The sequence below is a fragment of the Medicago truncatula genome, chromosome 1, assembly GCF_003473485.1.
Source record: "Medicago truncatula cultivar Jemalong A17 chromosome 1, MtrunA17r5.0-ANR, whole genome shotgun sequence".
Classification (NCBI taxonomy): domain Eukaryota; kingdom Viridiplantae; phylum Streptophyta; class Magnoliopsida; order Fabales; family Fabaceae; genus Medicago; species Medicago truncatula.
The window spans coordinates 4,372,325-4,390,685 of record NC_053042.1 but is presented as its reverse complement, the minus strand read 5'-3'; the positions used below and the strand labels follow the sequence as shown (position 1 = coordinate 4,390,685).

General features: G+C 34.4%; 2 protein-coding genes and 1 long non-coding RNA gene across 6 annotated transcripts; 2 read left to right on the top strand and 1 right to left on the bottom strand.

The window, feature by feature from the left end:
• Positions 1 to 248: 248 nt before the first annotated feature.
• Positions 249 to 3,345, top strand: LOC120579748 (uncharacterized). Its single transcript, XR_005645489.1, has 2 exons — positions 249 to 2,083; positions 2,201 to 3,345. It is a non-coding gene; the product is annotated as an uncharacterized lncRNA (long non-coding RNA).
• A 359-nt stretch (positions 3,346 to 3,704) lies between these two features.
• LOC11422727 (F-box/FBD/LRR-repeat protein At1g13570) lies at positions 3,705 to 7,221 on the top strand. 4 transcript variants are annotated; one of them, XM_024777528.2, is made up of 3 exons: positions 3,705 to 4,472; positions 5,657 to 6,517; positions 6,675 to 7,221. In XM_024777528.2, the coding sequence occupies exons 2-3, from the start codon at positions 5,738 to 5,740 to the stop codon at positions 6,801 to 6,803; spliced, it is 909 nt and encodes a 302-aa protein (XP_024633296.1). In that variant the 5' UTR covers positions 3,705 to 4,472; positions 5,657 to 5,737; the 3' UTR covers positions 6,804 to 7,221. The 4 variants fall into 4 exon arrangements, with proteins under 4 accessions (XP_024633296.1, XP_024633171.1, XP_013465896.1 ...); XM_024777403.2 differs by lacking the exon at positions 3,705 to 4,472 and adding an exon at positions 5,166 to 5,415; XM_013610442.3 differs by lacking the exon at positions 3,705 to 4,472 and having other exon boundaries at positions 5,167 to 6,517; positions 6,675 to 6,830; positions 6,981 to 7,221.
• Positions 7,222 to 8,129: 908 nt separating this feature from the next.
• Positions 8,130 to 18,063, bottom strand: LOC11414513 (probable serine/threonine-protein kinase SIS8). The gene is made up of 13 exons (XM_003588959.4): positions 17,442 to 18,063; positions 15,783 to 16,223; positions 15,309 to 15,412; positions 13,634 to 14,688; positions 13,261 to 13,301; positions 12,292 to 12,360; positions 12,109 to 12,209; positions 11,758 to 11,836; positions 11,175 to 11,273; positions 9,741 to 9,809; positions 9,547 to 9,596; positions 9,285 to 9,461; positions 8,130 to 8,608 (listed from the first exon to the last, which is right to left on the bottom strand). The coding sequence occupies exons 1-13, from the start codon at positions 17,853 to 17,855 to the stop codon at positions 8,515 to 8,517; spliced, it is 2,793 nt and encodes a 930-aa protein (XP_003589007.2). The 5' UTR covers positions 17,856 to 18,063; the 3' UTR covers positions 8,130 to 8,514.
• Positions 18,064 to 18,361: the final 298 nt, after the last annotated feature.

Genomic DNA, 18,361 nt, shown 5'->3' with positions numbered 1-18,361 from the left:
CTGTATGAATTAACTCACGCTGCGTGACTTAAATTACGAAGAAAACACACACTAAAACCCAGCGTGAGTTAACTCACGCTCACACCGGTTTTGTCACACATGGTGTGGCTAGGGGAATGTGCAATGCTATTGATTCCACTAAAAAGTAGTGGTGGGGCAGCGGTGCATGATGGCATGGCATCCTTATCCTTATTATCTAATCCTAAAGTACAATGCACACAACTTTTTCAAAACCCTAATCCTTGGTTTTGAGCGGGAAAATTGTGCACTTAACCACATTTAATGCTAATTTTGAATTTCAAATTCATCTTACTGAAAGCTAGCGCCCTAAACCATGCTTCAAATTTCAAAATCATTCTATCTCATTGTAAATTGTAAATGCCAACAATTAATGTCATCTATTTTCAATACTGGGTATAGCAAGCATTCATTGGGAACCATGACTGACCTAACCCTCCTCTCTCTACCTACGGTTCGTCATCTACCCCCCTTTTCTCCCACAACTGCCACCGTTCACTCCCGCCGCTATAACTATAGTGTAACTTCGTCGTATCACCACCATCACCCGTGGTAGCACCAGCTTTGGCCATTTCCTCACCCTTCCATTTCATTCAACACCAAATTCCGACCCTCTCTGCAATTGATTTCAAACCCCAAATCACCTTCCACCTCACCATCGTTGGAGACCCATGTTCATGGCTGCTTCTTCTCTCTTTCTCCACCAAAGCCTCCCTCTTGATCTCCGATCTCTTTCTTCAATCTACCAAACTCGGTTAGCTCTCTCTCTCTCTCTCTCTCTCTCTCTCTCTCTCTCTCTCTCTCTCTCTCACTGTTATGTCTGTTTTATTTTTGATTTATCCTCTGTCTTCAATCTTATGCAATTAATCTTTGTTATTCAAGAACACTTATATGAACATTGAAACCCCAATAGGTCCCTTTCGGTTTAACCTACTTTTGTCTAACTATAATTGATTGGAATTGTATATAGTGTGTATCTGTCATTTCTTGAAGATAATTTAGTTCATTTTACTCTTTTCTATCTCTTCTTTTCATTAGCCCCCTCCTTTTTACTTCTGGCCACTTTTTTCCTTTCGACTATTCCTTAACTTCAGGTAGTTTTCTTTTTAATTTTTTGAACCGTTTGGTTTCTGGAATTTGTTGATCTAACAATGTGGTTTTATAAAGTTTGTTCCTTTAACTTTATATAATACTTTAGGGTGCTGAAAAACGTGTCATTTGTTTAATAATGTGAGGTCTGTTTTATGATCATTATTACTGGATATGGATAAGAAAACGATATTAAGTATATGTTTGGTTCCACATTTGGAGAAAGCAAAATTGATATTGATTTCGACAAGTAGAATTGATTTTGCATCCGGAATGGATTCTAACTTTTTTTAACAATAGAATTATTCTAACATGAAGCTATAATTTAGAGTGTTGCCTCTACAATTGATTTTTATCCTTGAATTTATTGTTCAAGCCACTATTACATGAATATATTCAAACATACTCTTTACATTTAACTCTTTTTTGGCCGGAATCAATTTAATCAAAATTAATTTTAGACATTTAAGTATTGATTTGTTGAATGGTCTTTTGTTTAGACATTTAAGTATTGATTTGCTGAAATTTCTTCTGATGGAGCTTTTGCAAAAGGTGCATTTTTTTCTTCTGATGGAAGCTAACAGAAGTTCATGAATAAATTTAACTTTTCAATCCACAACTCAGCTTATCATGAATTACATTTGATTTTTGTTTGATTCTTATACATACCTACACCATGCTGAAAATTTTCTGCATTTTATAACATAATCATGCAGAATATCTAAACTGCAGGTCTCTATTTAAGTAGTACATTTAAGTGTTTAAATTCTAAATCAATGCAAAACACGTTTCTTTGAAATTATTAAAAGGGAAAACAATTAGAACCATTAGACTTCACTGTCATGCCTTTTTCATAAAGTAGATTCACCAAAATTTTAAAAATTGCTACGGATGAAGGAGATTCATCAAGTCGGTTCACACTATTTCAATCCTTGACAGCAACTCCAACCCGATACGTTTTCTCTTTGGTAAAATGGTATGAATCAATTTTTTATTATTTATTGCTTTTGAGTTTTTGAAAAAAAATTAATATATCATGAAAAATTGATTGAAATTTTAATTGTTGCGTTGTTTCATTATTCTTGATTTGCAGCTTGGATTGGAGGTAATTCCTCATGCTGCTCATTCTTTGACTAATTCCAGGATGTTGCTCATTCTTTCACTAATCCTTCATATCTCCCTCAATTTTTGCAACATAACAATTGGAGCATATTACTGTCAGTAAAACTCTTACAACAGAGTTTGAGAGGTTTTTCTGTTTCAAATGTTGTTATTTGATATGTTGTGCCCTCCAACCTTTGATAATTTTAGGCTAAATCTACATAATCTCTGATTTATTGCACTTCTATCATTTTTCTTTATGTTTTATTTATTCTGTTGTTCCTGTATTTGTAAGGCTCCAACAATATTTCATGTGTTGTTAAAATAAGGTGAGGTTTTGGCGATGGTGATGACCTCTTTGACATCCTTTCTATGAATTGAATTGAATTTTGAGTCGCATCATTTTCCACCTCATTTTCAACTCCAATTCAATTCGTAGGTTGTATTTCCGTTTCTTTATATGTATTCACCAATGGCGGCTACTGTTTACGTTTTCTTCATTTTCCACTCATAACATCTATTTTTTTCCCAATTTGTAAGGGCATAAGAGTTTCTATTGCACTGAATTATCGATGCAAGACGGCGACATTGCTCAACTAGATTTGTGCTGGTTCGTGTTGGAGACTAACGCTGGCATGAAGTGGATAAAATTGATATTGCCATGCACTTTTGTTGTAAAAGATGCAGAAGGGAATGCTGCAATCAAGAAAGGCTTGGTGATTATGTTATAGGATGGAGAGGCCTAAGGTGAACAATGGTTGTTTAATTTTTTGCACTAATGGTATAAGTTATTTTTGTCGTGATGGTGCCCACCATGAGGCACAAGGTTCATGGAGGAATTTGTCCATTCTATGATATTACCAATGGTAACCTATGTATATTAAGATAGTACCTCCAAATATTGCTAATGGATGAAGATGGTAATTACATCGATACAACAACCATAGCTATAGCTTATACCATTAGTGCAATATTAATATTGCTCATATTTATATTAAGATAGTTATTTTAATTACATAGGTATAGGCCATCCTATATTGGACGAGCATGCAACCTCATATGCTAACGAGAATTCGTATAGACGTATGTGCAACGATGAAATGAAGGAACCTTATGTTCGTGAATCAGTTTTGGGTATGGTTGGAAGCATTTTGTCGATTCTTGCTAAATTATTATTATATAAATATAAATATAAATATAAATGTATGTTGATTGTTTTGTCTAAAATGTGTTATTTGTGGCTGCACTACACTTCAAGTGTTGTTTACAAAGAAATTTTCCACAATGTACCAACATGAACTCAATTTTAATTGTATTTTTTAGTACCATTGTATTGGTACTAAAGCACCTTTTCTATTTATTTATTTGAATGATGTATTTTCCATCAATATGACCCGTGCGGCAGCACGGGTGCAAGGTCTAGTTGATTCATAAGAGAGTGGCCCAAATAGAGCTTTACACACAAATGTACAATTAATGTGCCATGATGATCTTGTTTTCACACTGAACTTACCTAATGATGATGCCATTGATTAATCGATTATCCTCATCACATGGCTCCACATTATTTATGTATAAGTCCAAAAGGTCAACCATCAGTTTTAACATAGTACAATCAATAGCCATCGCACATTTCCCTAGCCACACAATGTGTGAAAAAATTGGATAATGGATGAAACAAAACCAGCGTAAATTAATTCACACAGGTGTAAATTGTTGCGTGAGTTAACTAAAGCATGATTAGTACTTGCGTTAGTCAACTCACGTATGAGTATTTTAGTCATTTTGGTTGGGTGGGAGCAAAACTTGTTGGAAGAAGAGCAGAATTTATAACTTCGTGATGATGAACCAAGCATACACTACACAGAACAAGAGACAAAAAAAGTGAAACCCCAAAGCCTTATTCAAAAATGCCCAATACCAACCTAACCAATTCACATTCATATATCAAACGGTATAGATCATCCCACAAGTAACAAACATATAATCTACCGTCTTCGTACACACCCAACAAAATAGAAAAAGATAACTATCCTGAACACTAATAACCCCACGCTTGAGCTGGTTTACTCTAATCAAGATTCTATCCAAAATGAGTTGCCAGGAAAACACCTGGACCTTCGATGAGGCACAACTTTTCCAAATCCAATGAAGAATCAAAGTTAGCTTTGCCACTCTACTAATTGTTGGCATGGTCTCCTCCGAAAGAAGATCGTACGAAGAACGAACCGAAAACACAACATCAAGGAAAACCTTCCAATCAGGTATACATCTAACACCACCAACAATTCTACTGCTAAAGCCTACTCCCAACACAACCTAAGCCTCAAATTGAACTCTCACACCCACACAGGATCAACCCAAGAACCCATCTCACTAACATATGTAGATCGAAACTTAATAATCTAAAACAACCTAGGACCTAGAACCAAGAACTTTTCCACCAATCTTCTTACCAAAAAAGTTGATGTGGGTCGCCTACAGATAGAAGAGCTTAGTTTCAAATTCATTCTTGAAATTACCAACCTAATATCAATTTAACCCCTACAAATACCAACAAATTGATTAAAATTTACAATTTCAAGAATATTCTAAAATATCTTTAATTAACATATTTTGTCGGTTATTTTCACATTGATCTAATATTATGTTGACACATTAATGATAGTACTAGTTTTTTTTTTGACAAAACATCCGACTAATTTATTAAAGGTTAAAATATGATTTTAGTTCATGCAAATATGTCTCGTTTTGGTTTTAATCCTTGTAAAAAAAAAATGTTTTTGGTCCGTGCAAAATTTTGTTTTTGAAAATAGTCCCTAAAATATTTTGCAGGGACCTTTTTTAAAAACAAAATATTTTGCAGGGACCAAAAACTATAAAATTGGTTCAGTTATAATGTGCCACGTATACAAATCATCACAAAAGTGGGGTCAGGGACTATTTTCAAAAACAAAAAATTTTGCAGGGACTAAAAACAAAATTTTTATTTTACAGAGACTAAAATCAAAACGAGGCATATTTGCAGGGACTAAAACCATATTTTAGCTTTTATTAAACACTATCTATAACACGTGGGAGTAAATTGATACCGTTACAGGATGTCACTGTCGTAGACCGTACAGTGACGGCATGTAAACCCTAAACCCCTTTTCATCTCAAATTGGAAAAAACCCTTCTCTCTCTCTCTCTCTCTCTCTTGACATGGTAATTTCTGAAACCCTTATTCTTCTCTGTAACTGTAATATTAATACGCATTTCATTCCATCAATTTCAACAGTAAACCATACTTGTATAGTAATCACACCACTTTATAATTTGAATTTCAAGGTTCGCTATGTGTACCTAGCTATAATTCTAGTATGCATACTTAGATGCATAAATACACTAACCTACTTTGTTTTCTTGATTTGAATTGGTTTGAATATGAATGCATCTATCTAAAAAGGAAAGGAAACGAACAAAGTCTACTCTTGATGCGGAACCGGATAGAATTAGTTGGTTGCCAGGTCATGTAACAGATCAGATTATGTCTTACTTGCCGATTAGGGACGCAGTGAGAACAAGTGTTTTGTCGAGGAATTGGAGGAAAAAATGGTATACACTTCCAAATCTTGTGCTTGATAGACAATGTGTGTCTGCTGAAGCTTCCCAAGACCCTTTAGTTATTGAGCCCAAGTTTTCGAAAATGGTTGATCATGTACTTTTACTTCATTCTGGGCCAATCAACATGTTCAAGTTCTGTAACTATGATCTCCCTGGTGAGGGGAGTCTTGTGAGTGACGTTGATCGGTGGATTCTTTATCTAATTGGAAGGTCTATTAAAGAGCTTGTGCTGGAAGTTTGGATAGAGGAAGAATACTACCAGATACCTTGGTGTTTATTCTCATGTCAAAGTTTACACAACTTAAAATTAAGATGGTGTTGGCTTAAACCTCCGATGGTGTTTGAAAGCTTCAGAAACTTGAAAAGTCTTGATCTAAATCTGGTTACAGTGGATCAAGATGCTTTTGAAAACATGATATCCAAATGCCCCTTGCTTGAAAAGATGAAATTGACAGAAGTTGATGGTTTAACCCAAATTAATATCCATGCACCAAATCTCAAGTTTTTTGAAATCGAAGGTCTATTCGAGGGTATTACCTTTGACAACACTTTTCAGTTAGCTACTATAGTCATTGATTCCTGGTTTGATTTGACCTCAGAAAGCAATCCAAGTAGATCGCCTGGATGTTCTAGCAATTTGCTCAAATTTTTTGATCATCGACCTCACATACAAAGCCTAGAGATTGGTAGTTATTTTTTAAAGGTAAAAGCTTGAGCATCTGAATTTTGAATTTGACTTTAGGAGTGACTCACCTATTGTTGTCTAATATGAACAACGATCATGTGTATGCAACTCCTGATCCGTATGTATTAAAAACATTATATTCTAATTTAAATCCTTTATTGTTGTTCTGCTTCAGTATTTGGCTGCAGGTGTTTTGCCAGTAAAGCTTCCTACACCTTGTATTGATCTAAGTTTTCTTTCTTTAAGCGTAAACTTCGATAACATGGCGGAAATTTTGACTGCTCTTTGTTTGCTCCGAAGCTAACCCAATCTTCTGAAATTAGAAATATATGTGAGTACTCATGTAGTTAAGAATATGAGGACAATCATGATTGACATTTAAGGACCATTATTTTTCCCTTATAAAGGTGGTAATAGTGATAGACTACATCAATTTGAGACTTTCCATCATCAACTTTATCTCATTGTTCATGTTTGACAGACAAAAGAGGTAAAGCAGAATGTCAACACACAGACACAGTTGAGGGAGGAGTCAATGCTAAGTTGCAGCAAAAAAATGAAACAACTAAGAAATGGATTTTCAGTTCACTGTATTATTTAAATTTCTGAAATTGGTTAATTGATTGTGACAATTAACAAAGCTAACTCTTATGTAATGAACAATTCCAAAGGTGTTTAAATAAACATCCTTATCAACTATGATGTTGCTTAATTATCCTTAATTGTATCTTGTTGTGTCTCCTAAATAGTGTTACTTAGCCTACAACAAAGAGGCGAATGCCGTATGCAACATCAACGGCAGCCCATCAAAACGGTACCAAGTTGACAAAGACCGGTACTTGTTATGGGTTGCTGTTCTTGCGGAACAGGACACACTGCTCCGTTTCTTGAATTTAGTCGATGAAGGGAATGATTTTGGGGTGGATGGCGACATGTGTATGGGCATTGTGGTCATTGTTGTTGGGGTTCAAGTTCTACCTACTTACTCTATTTCATTGTTTACCTAGTTCTGTTCATGTCTGCATGGTTTATAAAATGATTATTGAGTTATTTACGAGTCATTGGATATAAATGATGAAACAAATTCGTTTCATCTATTTATTTATACTACCATTTTTTTTTATTGTATTTTGTTGTATTATACCTTATGCTAAGATACTAACTTTTAATATATTGTGTTTCTAAATTTAAATTCGAAAAATTAAATAAGTTTTTATGGCAATTGTATTGCAAAAAATATATGTTCAACCAAAAGATAATTGGTTTTTAAGTTTTCTACAATTTTGGCATAGTTAAATTTTCTGTTTAAATTTATAGAATTGAGTTGAAAAGGATAATTTTATATAAAAAAATAAAAGTTCTGCCAAAAAGTAGTTAATAGATACCCCCTCCGTCCCAATTATATGTCGCTTTGGAACAAAAATTATCCTAAATTGTTTGTCGCTACAATATCAATAAAACATTAATGTTATTTTTCTTATTATATCATTAACTATTTATTACTCTCCTTTCAATTCTTTAATCTTTCTCATACCATTTGGTATTGCATTCCGGTACCGACAGTCAAATTAGCTTTCAGGAGATATTGATCATAATAATTGACAAGTATACATGATAAAGAAAACTCAAGTTGAGTGACACAAATGTTGATACTTTTTTTTTCTTTCTCATTTCTGTTTCTGTTCTTTTTCTTTTTACACTTAACCAGATAACATCAGAGATAGCATGTTTACAATTCCAAATATGACCTCTGCAGGCAAAGAATAATTTTGTAACTTTTTTTTTCCGTTTGTTTTCTTCTCTTTTTACCCTACTCTAAATAAACCTCTGCTGCACTTACGCAGATATTGGGGAGGGACCATGTTCATTTATGAACCGGTTGTGTCCAGTCCCAACATGAATGAACCGACACTTCAATATGACGTGATATAAAACATACCTTCAGCTGCTCTGGTTCTTTGAACCAAGGAACAACTTCTGGTATTATTACAATAGAGATATGTTATGGACAATATTTAATGTGTAGAGCCCGTTTTACGGGCAACCAATTGGCGAAGACGGTAAAGACGAGACATCAGCTGTGAGAAGGATGGCCGCAAGTGTGGCTCCCTGCATCAAAATCAACAGAATTAAAATCAATCCAATAGCACAATCTATTAAAAGAAAAATCAGGAAGTTTCCACAAATTTGTATTCATATCCTCATAGCCTTTTATTTGTCGAAATATTTTCACATATAGATTTCATTCCATTCTGTCATTGACAATTTTGCACTCATGGGTTTTAGTTCTTATGGTTTCTAATAGTTAAGTTATTGATCCCTAGTTTACATGAAGAAATAGTCCCTACGATTTCAACTTATTCAGGTTTTGTTCCCTATATGATCAATATCCGAAAGGAAAATATGAACCGAAGTCTACAAAGACCAAACCTTTATTTATCACACATAATTACAACTCACGATCGATCTATCATGAAGCATATTTAGCATATCATTAAATTATTATAAAAACCACTATCAAATAACAGTAACATAGCAAAACTGATAAATGAACTAGTGGAAATCTGCCTTCAATTTTTTCGACATCAAATGAGTGTCTAGAATATGGCTTCTTTAAAGTACCAGCTATTCAAGAACTGTCAATCTCTTGGCTCACATTCTAATGTAATGAAAGGATGAGAAACATGGTTACTGCGCTACACATATTTTAGAAATTCTTGCGTCGTTCATAGTTTTAGATGCTAAAGTAACAATCAGACGACGTAAATGGTGAATTAATACTTACGTTTGCCAGCAATCACGTATTATTTGAGCTACTCCGGGATCCATTTCTTCTGGAATCTCAAGACGTTTATTTTGAAATCCAACAGCTCCAACAACCTGCATTGGGTTCATGCCATGCCATGGGATTTTCGTGGTAGTTAACTCCCACAAGATCACACCAAAACTATATACATCACACCTGCATCATGAAAACTCTAGATATTACATCCTAAACTCTTATATCTACCTTTCAATGAAAGCATACACATGCAGAATTAACTTACTTCTCATTGGCAGGCTCGTTGCGTAAAACTTCTGGCGCCATCCACTCAGGCTGTAAAAAAATATATGTTTAGGTTGTGTTCATTAAAATATACCTTCGAAAGACACCAGGTATAACTGTAATTTATATCGATGATAAATGAATTAATGAGTCATCACAGAATTTTCAAAAATCTTTTATGGAATGACGAATTACCGTTCCAGCACATGACTTCGATGACAAATATGTATGGTGCTTCATGCGTGACAGACCAAAATCACAGACCTGTTATAAAATAAACACGAGATAATAATAACAACAATAATAAATATTTATCTACTTTATAATAGAATACGAAAGATAAGAAAAGGGTTTTATAAATGTCACAAAACTGTGAAGGCATTATAACAATGCAATAGATGAGAAAAACATTATTTCTCATTAATCTTCAATTTGGAATAAGGTAAAGGTGATCAATGTAAAGAAGTTATATACATCACTTGCAGGAGTTAAAAGTGGAAATAAACTATTCACTGACAATTCTTTAAGATTTTGGTAAACCGGCAGTTATTATTATTTTTGCAAACCAACAGCTTAAGAGTAATTATGCTGCAATGTAAAGGCATAATTAACAAACATAGTAACACACAGGCCATGGCGTCATTTGATCCATGTAGCCGACCCCACTTAGTGGGAAAAGGCTTGGTTGTTGTTGTTGTTGTATAGTAACACACGGGCCATGTCAAACACATTTTAGTTGTCAGTATTAATATAATAGTCTCTAGTTTTGTACACCAATGTAATGCCATAATCGATATTCCACACTAATTGAAAACATATTAACAAGTGAACATGGCTAAGACAACCGTCCTATTCATAGTTGGAGAAAACTCAACTCAAAATGCAAAAAGATTAGTTAGTTACAAGTTAATAAAATATACATCTTGGTATGCGAGCATAAATTAGAGAATTTCACATGACTAACTCGACGTTCGTTGCTATAAATTATTCATATGCATGCGATGAAATCGTTTAACATTTAATTACTATAGTTGTTACTGTTATGGAGCAAAATACTTTTCATAGTTGCGTGTGCAACCCTATGCTCATGTATATATACATTATGTGTACAAGTAAAAATAAATAAGAACAATTTTATTAGATATCAAGAAATTCTTAACAAGGTGAATATTAAAATAGAGAATGAATAACAATGAATGGGTTTCGTGTAAAATTTGTTTTGTAAGTATCTACATACCCCACTTACATACACTTCGTCAATCATCTGTTCCCACAACTTCTAAGAAAAAGTTTTTAAAACATTTTCCAATAAAAAATTCAAATAACACAACGAGATCATCGGTAATATTCCATCACTGGTTTATTGGATCTATAAATAATTTATGTTTCTTCAATTTTTGTATTTGTCAGCAGCAGAAGAAAGTTTGTGAACAGCGGAGAGAAAACATATCCACTCCACTTTTCTTTTCTTTCATTTAACTCCTTCGAAGCAAAAACAAATGCAGATTTTCACACTTTATATTTATTACTCTCTTCTAACTAACACTCAATTGATTTGATGTTACTTTTATATTCAGCTATTGTGAGGTAAATTCCGAAGACAAAGAAATTAAGTATGATGACTATTACCTTTACAACCCAATTTCTGTCAACAAGAAGGTTTGGAGTCTTTAAATCTCGATGGACAACGGGAGGATGGCTGGTGTGCAAGTAATTCATTCCCTTAGCCTGACAAGAGGGAAGTAAATTTACATCAAATAAAGGAAAGTGGGAAATAACATCTAAAATTAAAATGACAGTTTTTGGAGTTCTTGGTGAGGAAAGAGCAACCCCCAACCTTAGACTTTGACATGAATAAGGAGGCTATGATTTTGTGACAATATGTTGCGCATACAGTAATTTGGTTGGGGATAAATGCTCACATTTTTTAGGAAGTCTTCTTAACTCCAAAACTTATTTTAAGATATAATTAAATTTAGGGCCTCTATTTGGTATTCATCTTATGGCCATATCAAAGGGGATGCTCACACTGAGAAGCAACTAACAGCCTTACTACTTTCTTGAGACTCAACATATATTTATTTGTCGCATGTAGATTTTTCTGTTCTGGAGGATACCTTACCCCCAGCCTATTTACAATTTTTCCCTGTCTTCCTAAAAAATTATTTTTATACCACCAAATGAAAGGAGGACAAGTATTTCCAATTCATACCACATCAAGAGCCATACGCAACCGCCTCTTCTCATCAAGTACAAGATTGGGACGATGCAATATCCTATATAAACTGCCTCTGTATCAAAGCAACCGATATATTTTAATGAGCAAAACAATAATATAGAGGAATTAATTAATCATATGATTTGGTTAAGGCCAAAGTTTCATGTTGAGAAAATGTTGGTGAACTCGTAAACAACATCAACAAAACATGATATATGGTCCAGAATCAATATACAAAAAGAAAAAAAAACTTTACGTCAGCATAAACAATACGTTTATTCAAGAAAACTACAAAAAGGGATAGACTGTATGTAACTCATTGCATCAAAAAATAGTTAAACTAACCTAGGAAGAAACTCTGTCAAGATAGAGAAATGAGGAGGACGAGTAATTGCTCCCATGAAGAGCACAACATTAGGATGCCGCAGCCTTAGCATAATCTCAATCTGTACAAGGCAATATAAGGGCATGAATCTTGTATGTGCATATGAATGCATTAAACATATTTATATAGTAATAGTTGCTCACTTCCGATTTGAACTGATCTAGTGCATCGCCAGAGACGTCTTGGTCTAGAAACTTCTTTACAGCAACTTCCTGTAATGCCATTGCCAATCCAACCATACAAACAAAAACACTAAGTACTTTCACAAATGAAGCAAGTCTTATACAACGAGACTATCCCATGGAGACAAGCAATAAAAGTTCCAACACCAAATTAAAATGAATACATAGCACAGAAGAGATAAAATGGCTTTAGCCTACATGAGTCCAATTGTAGAAGGGGAAAAATGTGTATATTCATCAATAAAAGGCATTTATAAAATATCTGAAGATAGCGTAACAGAATGAAGGCACAAATACATAGAGACCTTCACTAAGCCTTGGCCAAGTTATCTCAAATCAGATGAATGAGGTAGACACTCTCTACACCCTCCTCCACACAAAAGTCAGAATTTTGATAAATCTTGATTTCAGCAATGGCTATCAGAAAAGGAGTATTTAACGGCTAATGAAACAAGCAATTTACACTTGTATTTTTAAACGTTTTAATCGCTTATATCATGAGACTAGGTCAGGCCTAATATAGCATAATTTGTGGTGTCACTTCAAAAGCATAGCATTACAAATTTCAGCAGAAGTATAAATTTCATCGACAATCTGGATTCTTTCTTCATGAAATTACTCACGGAACAGAACAGACTCAATTATGAGTAGAAACTGAAAAAACCTGTTCGTAGATATGTGACTATGACCATACTATAATATGAAACAAAATGTGACAAATTGGGGAAAAATTAACAACAAATATTAATGTTAATCTCTATATAAAATCCTGGCATAAAGCAGAACGATGAAGTCGTCTAGCAGTTACCTAGAATTTTTCAGATTATGCAATTCTAACTTTTTAAATAGTAAGAAAATGACACACGGCAGGAAACTGTTGAAGTGCTCAAGACGAGTTAAGACAACATAACAAAGTATGAGCAGACTTACAGTGCCATTGCAATCAGCACGGTAAACTTCACCGTAAGAACCTACAAGGACAGTTCTGTGAAGTTAGATTTGCAGGATTACATCATAAACAGAGACATATATTAGCACATTTTCAACCACCTTTTACTTAATTTCTATTAATGCAATGCAATCCACTATATCAAATAGCAACATCGAAAAAAATCCAAATTGCGTGAAGCGACAATGAGAAATACGACCTTGGGCCGGATACCGAGTTTTAAAAAAAACAATGAGCTATGCGAAATTAATAAGTTTTAATTATCTTATAGAAAGATACTTATTCAAGACCCTAAGATTTTATATAGTTTTAAATCCAAAAAAAATCATATTTAAAGCATGGGAATATACTCACCAATACCAATACGCTCGCCAACGACAAGATCCTCCCATTGAATTTCCCATTGTGTGTCTTCACCAAGTATTGGGTGAACTTTCTTGGTTTTATCGTCATCATATAGGACACAATCTCCAATGACCGTCTCGTTTATTTGAATGACTGAATCATTCCCAAGTTCAATGTTATTCGAAGAAGCTCCAGCCTCATTTCTAGGACCACTTTCATCATCATCACAAAAACATTCAACACCATTATGCCTTTTGCAAGAAAGGACTGTCTTGGGCAAGGAAGACTCCGGACACTTTTCTTTACATGTCTTGTGTGTATTAAGACAAGCAAAGTCAACAATTAATGGATTAGACTGCTCAATATCGCTATCTTTACCGGAAACAGTTGCAAAAGCATTCCTTGTACAACTACTTTGCAAAGAATCATAAAATTCAATGGCATCAGTGTGTAATTCTTTTTGCTGTTCGGCCACTGCTTGACATAACCTAGTATTACCAGCAGAGCCCACTCCTTGAGGGAGTAAGAGAGACTTGTCATAACTTAATAACAGCCTATTTTGGTCAGCTTGAACAGTATCTAAACCCCCATGTCGGGAATTCATATCTGAAAAAAGATCAGAAGGAGGTGATGCACCACTTTCTAAAAGAATAGTGTGCAGTTTTGAGGCAAACTCTGGGTTCTTTGCGGCACTGAGAACATACTGTGACACATTTTTTACATGCATGTTTTCTGCATGTGATGACTCTGGATGTGATGAGGATCCATACGCATCTGTATGCTTAAATCTCCCTGCTTCATTTACCTTAGCATGATTTATTTCATCTGGTTTTGTTTGACTTCCAATTTTTATTAATTCTTTTGTCTGGACCCTCCCTACGGTACAATCAGACAATACCCCCAGCACATCAGTTTCATCACCAAGCATTGGATATAAGTTGTTATGTTGTCCTGCAATCTCTGCAAAATCCCTACCAGCAAAACCATAGTTTTGGATCTGACTGCTGGGCACCTCAGCAGGAATAAGAGTACCAGGAGCACCCATCATATCAATAATGTATTCACTGCAGCATACAATTTAATAACAGAACTTAAAAATGTTCTAACATTAACACAAGATTGGCACAGTTAGTTTAATTAGAGGGTCGTTTGACAAATATGACAGGAGCATAATGCTAAAAGATATAAGATAAACTGTTGGTGGTCCAATTTCTATGAAAAAAGATCGTTCAAATTAATCAACCAAAAGTCATAAGAGGATCAAAGTAAAAATTGCAATTAATAAACTACAACAATCTATAAATTAAATGATTGTTCTCGTACATCCTAAATCATATTTACCTCAAAATCCTATACTTAATTTAAGTTAACAACTTTATATACTCATTAACTTTATAAACGTGGGCCAATTCTCCATCTCAAATGACAGGAAGAGTTTTGAAAGGATTAGAAATACAAAATAAAATTGCGAAATAAAACTGCTTTTGGAATCTCTGCCTCAGGAGTCCAGACTATCATTACGAAGAAGTATACAGAAGAGTTTCCGACTCAAGAGAATACATGCCAATTGCCATCATTCATCAACTATGCAAGAGGAGAGGCTAATTAAAAATGTTCATTGAATTAAACTCCCTTCAAAGCAACATTTAAAAAGGGAATCAACATTCTACCAAAAGATAAATACCTTCCATCGTCAGCTTTAATCAAATTCACAGCCCCATCATCGGTTCCTGTGTAATAGCTCCCTTTTACAAGCATGCAGGGAATATTAATCCTATCAGCAAGTACCTAAGCATCAGAAGAATGAAACTAGCTTCAGTTGAAATCAAATAAATTGGTTGAGAATGACCAAGTATGAAATCGAAATTCAAGGTAAGCTATAAGTAAATGTTCTCTACTAGAGAGAAATAAAGGAACTTTACTTTAGTTGCATATATTGCCTTTTAATATAATCTGAATTCTGCTGTTGAACAAATGATAGGCATTACTAACTACAAAAATAGATAATCATATGCACACTCCACAATTGAATAGAAAAAATCAAATGAGTCATAAAAATTAATAAAATGTATTCCACATACAACAGGATGATTGTCTCAACTCTCAAGTGTCCGAATTGTATATACAAATTATCTGCAATAAATTGAGAAAATCTTACCTTAAAAAGTAGGGCTCGGTGACGTGAAAGTCCAACATCTAGACAGCCAAGAGGAAGGACGACAGTTCTTAAAGAATCTCGCAATTCACGGCTCCTCATAGCCCACTTTGTCATGATATTATCAGCACTACCAACTGGTCCACCCATTCTATTAACAACAACATCAGCAAGTTTCTGGATTAAGCCACTCAAAAACAGTCCTAGTTCGGTAACAGAACACTCTTCAAACAAGGCACGGGCTTTTTCCTCAAGCTGACTTAGCTCGACATCAACAACACGGTTCACCGAGATTACTTCATAATCAACATTTCGTGAGGTGGGCACAGTTTTCAGATCCACCAACAATGGCATCTTTCCACGTTCAATTAAACTTGCATCGATCCCATAGACATCATAAAACCCATCCATCACTTTCTCATCATAAGCAATGACATTATAATTCTGCCAGAGATAAAAACACAGTCTGCTTCAAAAAAGACATCCTCAATATATAACTTCCAGTTTTTCAATTTTGCCAAATAAGAAAACACATCATCATCAACATCATATATCAAGTTCAAATGTCCATAAACAGCAAGAAGTCAGACTTAATTGCACATCCAAAACAGATATAAACAAAATCTATTTTTTCAACTACATTCTTCATTGTATTGTATATCATTTATGACTTTAACAACTATACCCCAACAACGCAGCAAAATTTTAAGGTGACATCTAATTACCTTTTTCATCTTGATGTAGTCAAGTTTCAACAAGAAATATATTGATACGGCAAACACAAAATGAAATGTAACCTTCATAATATATCGTTCACGAGTTTAATAACTAACTATACACAAACAATGCAAAAAATTGTATACGTCCGTTTAACTACGTTTCACCATCTTGCCACAGTCAGTTTTTTTAATCTGTAGACAAAGTGACAATCACCACCTAAAACTCACACACAGAACTGTGAGGTCCCAAGTACGAACCCAGGTGAAGGTGTACAACCTAACAATATCGACATTTGCCAGTTGATCTAGGCCTTACAGACAGCCACAATCAGGTTTTAAAAAAATAAACATTATGACTTGGCAAGAAAGTGATAAATATTCTTGGATGTCCACCTAAAAGTAATGTTTTTTTGGGACACTTGTCTCAGGTTGTCCGACACGTGTCGTGTGAGTGTCATACGGGTGTCAGACACTGATTCAAGGAGCGTCTGAACAAAGAATAAATAAATAAATTATTTTAGGACATCTGTTTGAGATTTCCGACACTTGTCATACAAATGTAGGACACTGCGACATGTCTAATGCTGCTAGAGTTGTCCTTCTTCAGAGCCTAAAAATACATATTCGCTCTACTGGATATAATCCTATTCAAGGCGTGTCAGACACTAAATATGAACACCTCCACCAGTTGTCTAAAATTAATTCTACACTAAGCATATATTTACTTAAAGTAATTCCATAATTCAGAGTATCCAAAATCAAAAGGAGAAAAGTTCCAAAACAAATTAATAATTTCACCATTAATGGAACTAACTAAGCACTAAGCATAAAAAGCCAAAATACCTAATTCAGAAACATTTCCCAAAACAAGAAACAAACACATAACACATAATTTGACTACCCTAACTCCAATTACACTTCAAATTAACAACAATAATATTACCCAATAACGAAGCGATTGAAACTGAACAAGTGCAGGAGTATCCGTAAGAGAAGCAGAATAGCCAAGGCTGATCTGTTTAGCAGCATCGATCTGAGCAGATTCATCAACATCCTTCGGATCGGAATCAGAAGCACTAATCGCAAGCGCTAATTGAACCTGAAACTCTTCTTCCTGTAACAGATTAAAGTCGTTCACACCGGCGCCGTCGTTTCGCGGATTCTGAACAACCGTCGGAGACGGAGAAGGAGATGGCGAAGGAGAAGGAGTTGTAGTGAGAGAATCGGAGTGAGAAAGTGGCAATGCTACGTTTGCGTTTGCGTTTGCGTTTGCGATTGTATTGTGATTGTTGATTGGAGAAGTAGGAGCGCCACCACCGATATGAAGCTTTCGAAGGAGTTGCTTCATTTTAGGCATGGTGACGGTTATTGGAATTGGAATAGGATCATCAACTTCAACTTCTACCAAACGTGGAATCTCGATTAAAACGCGATTCTGAGATTATTTTTCGCTTAATTTAACCGCTTAATTTGTTTCGTGGTTTCATTCCCTCCAATCTTCTACAAACTTTTTTTCTCTGTGCTTTTTCTCCCCTTTTCTCGTTCTACTGCTTGTTCTACTTCTAATTGTTTTATTCAATTTAATTGATTAATTAATTAATTAATTCACGCATTGCAATTTCCGCTTTTTTTTTTTTTTTGTTCTCTCTATTCTTAATTTTATATCATAATTTTTTTAAGAAATTGACCGCTGGTAATAATAATAATTTATATTAGAATTAAACTTAGTTAGTAAGTTTCTCTAAAAGTAACCTATGCAATTAATACGGCCAAAAAATATTCTTAGTTATTAAAAAGATTGGTGGAAAAGCTAAGAAGATAAGATTGGATATTAATATGGCCTGTAAAATATTATTATTAAAA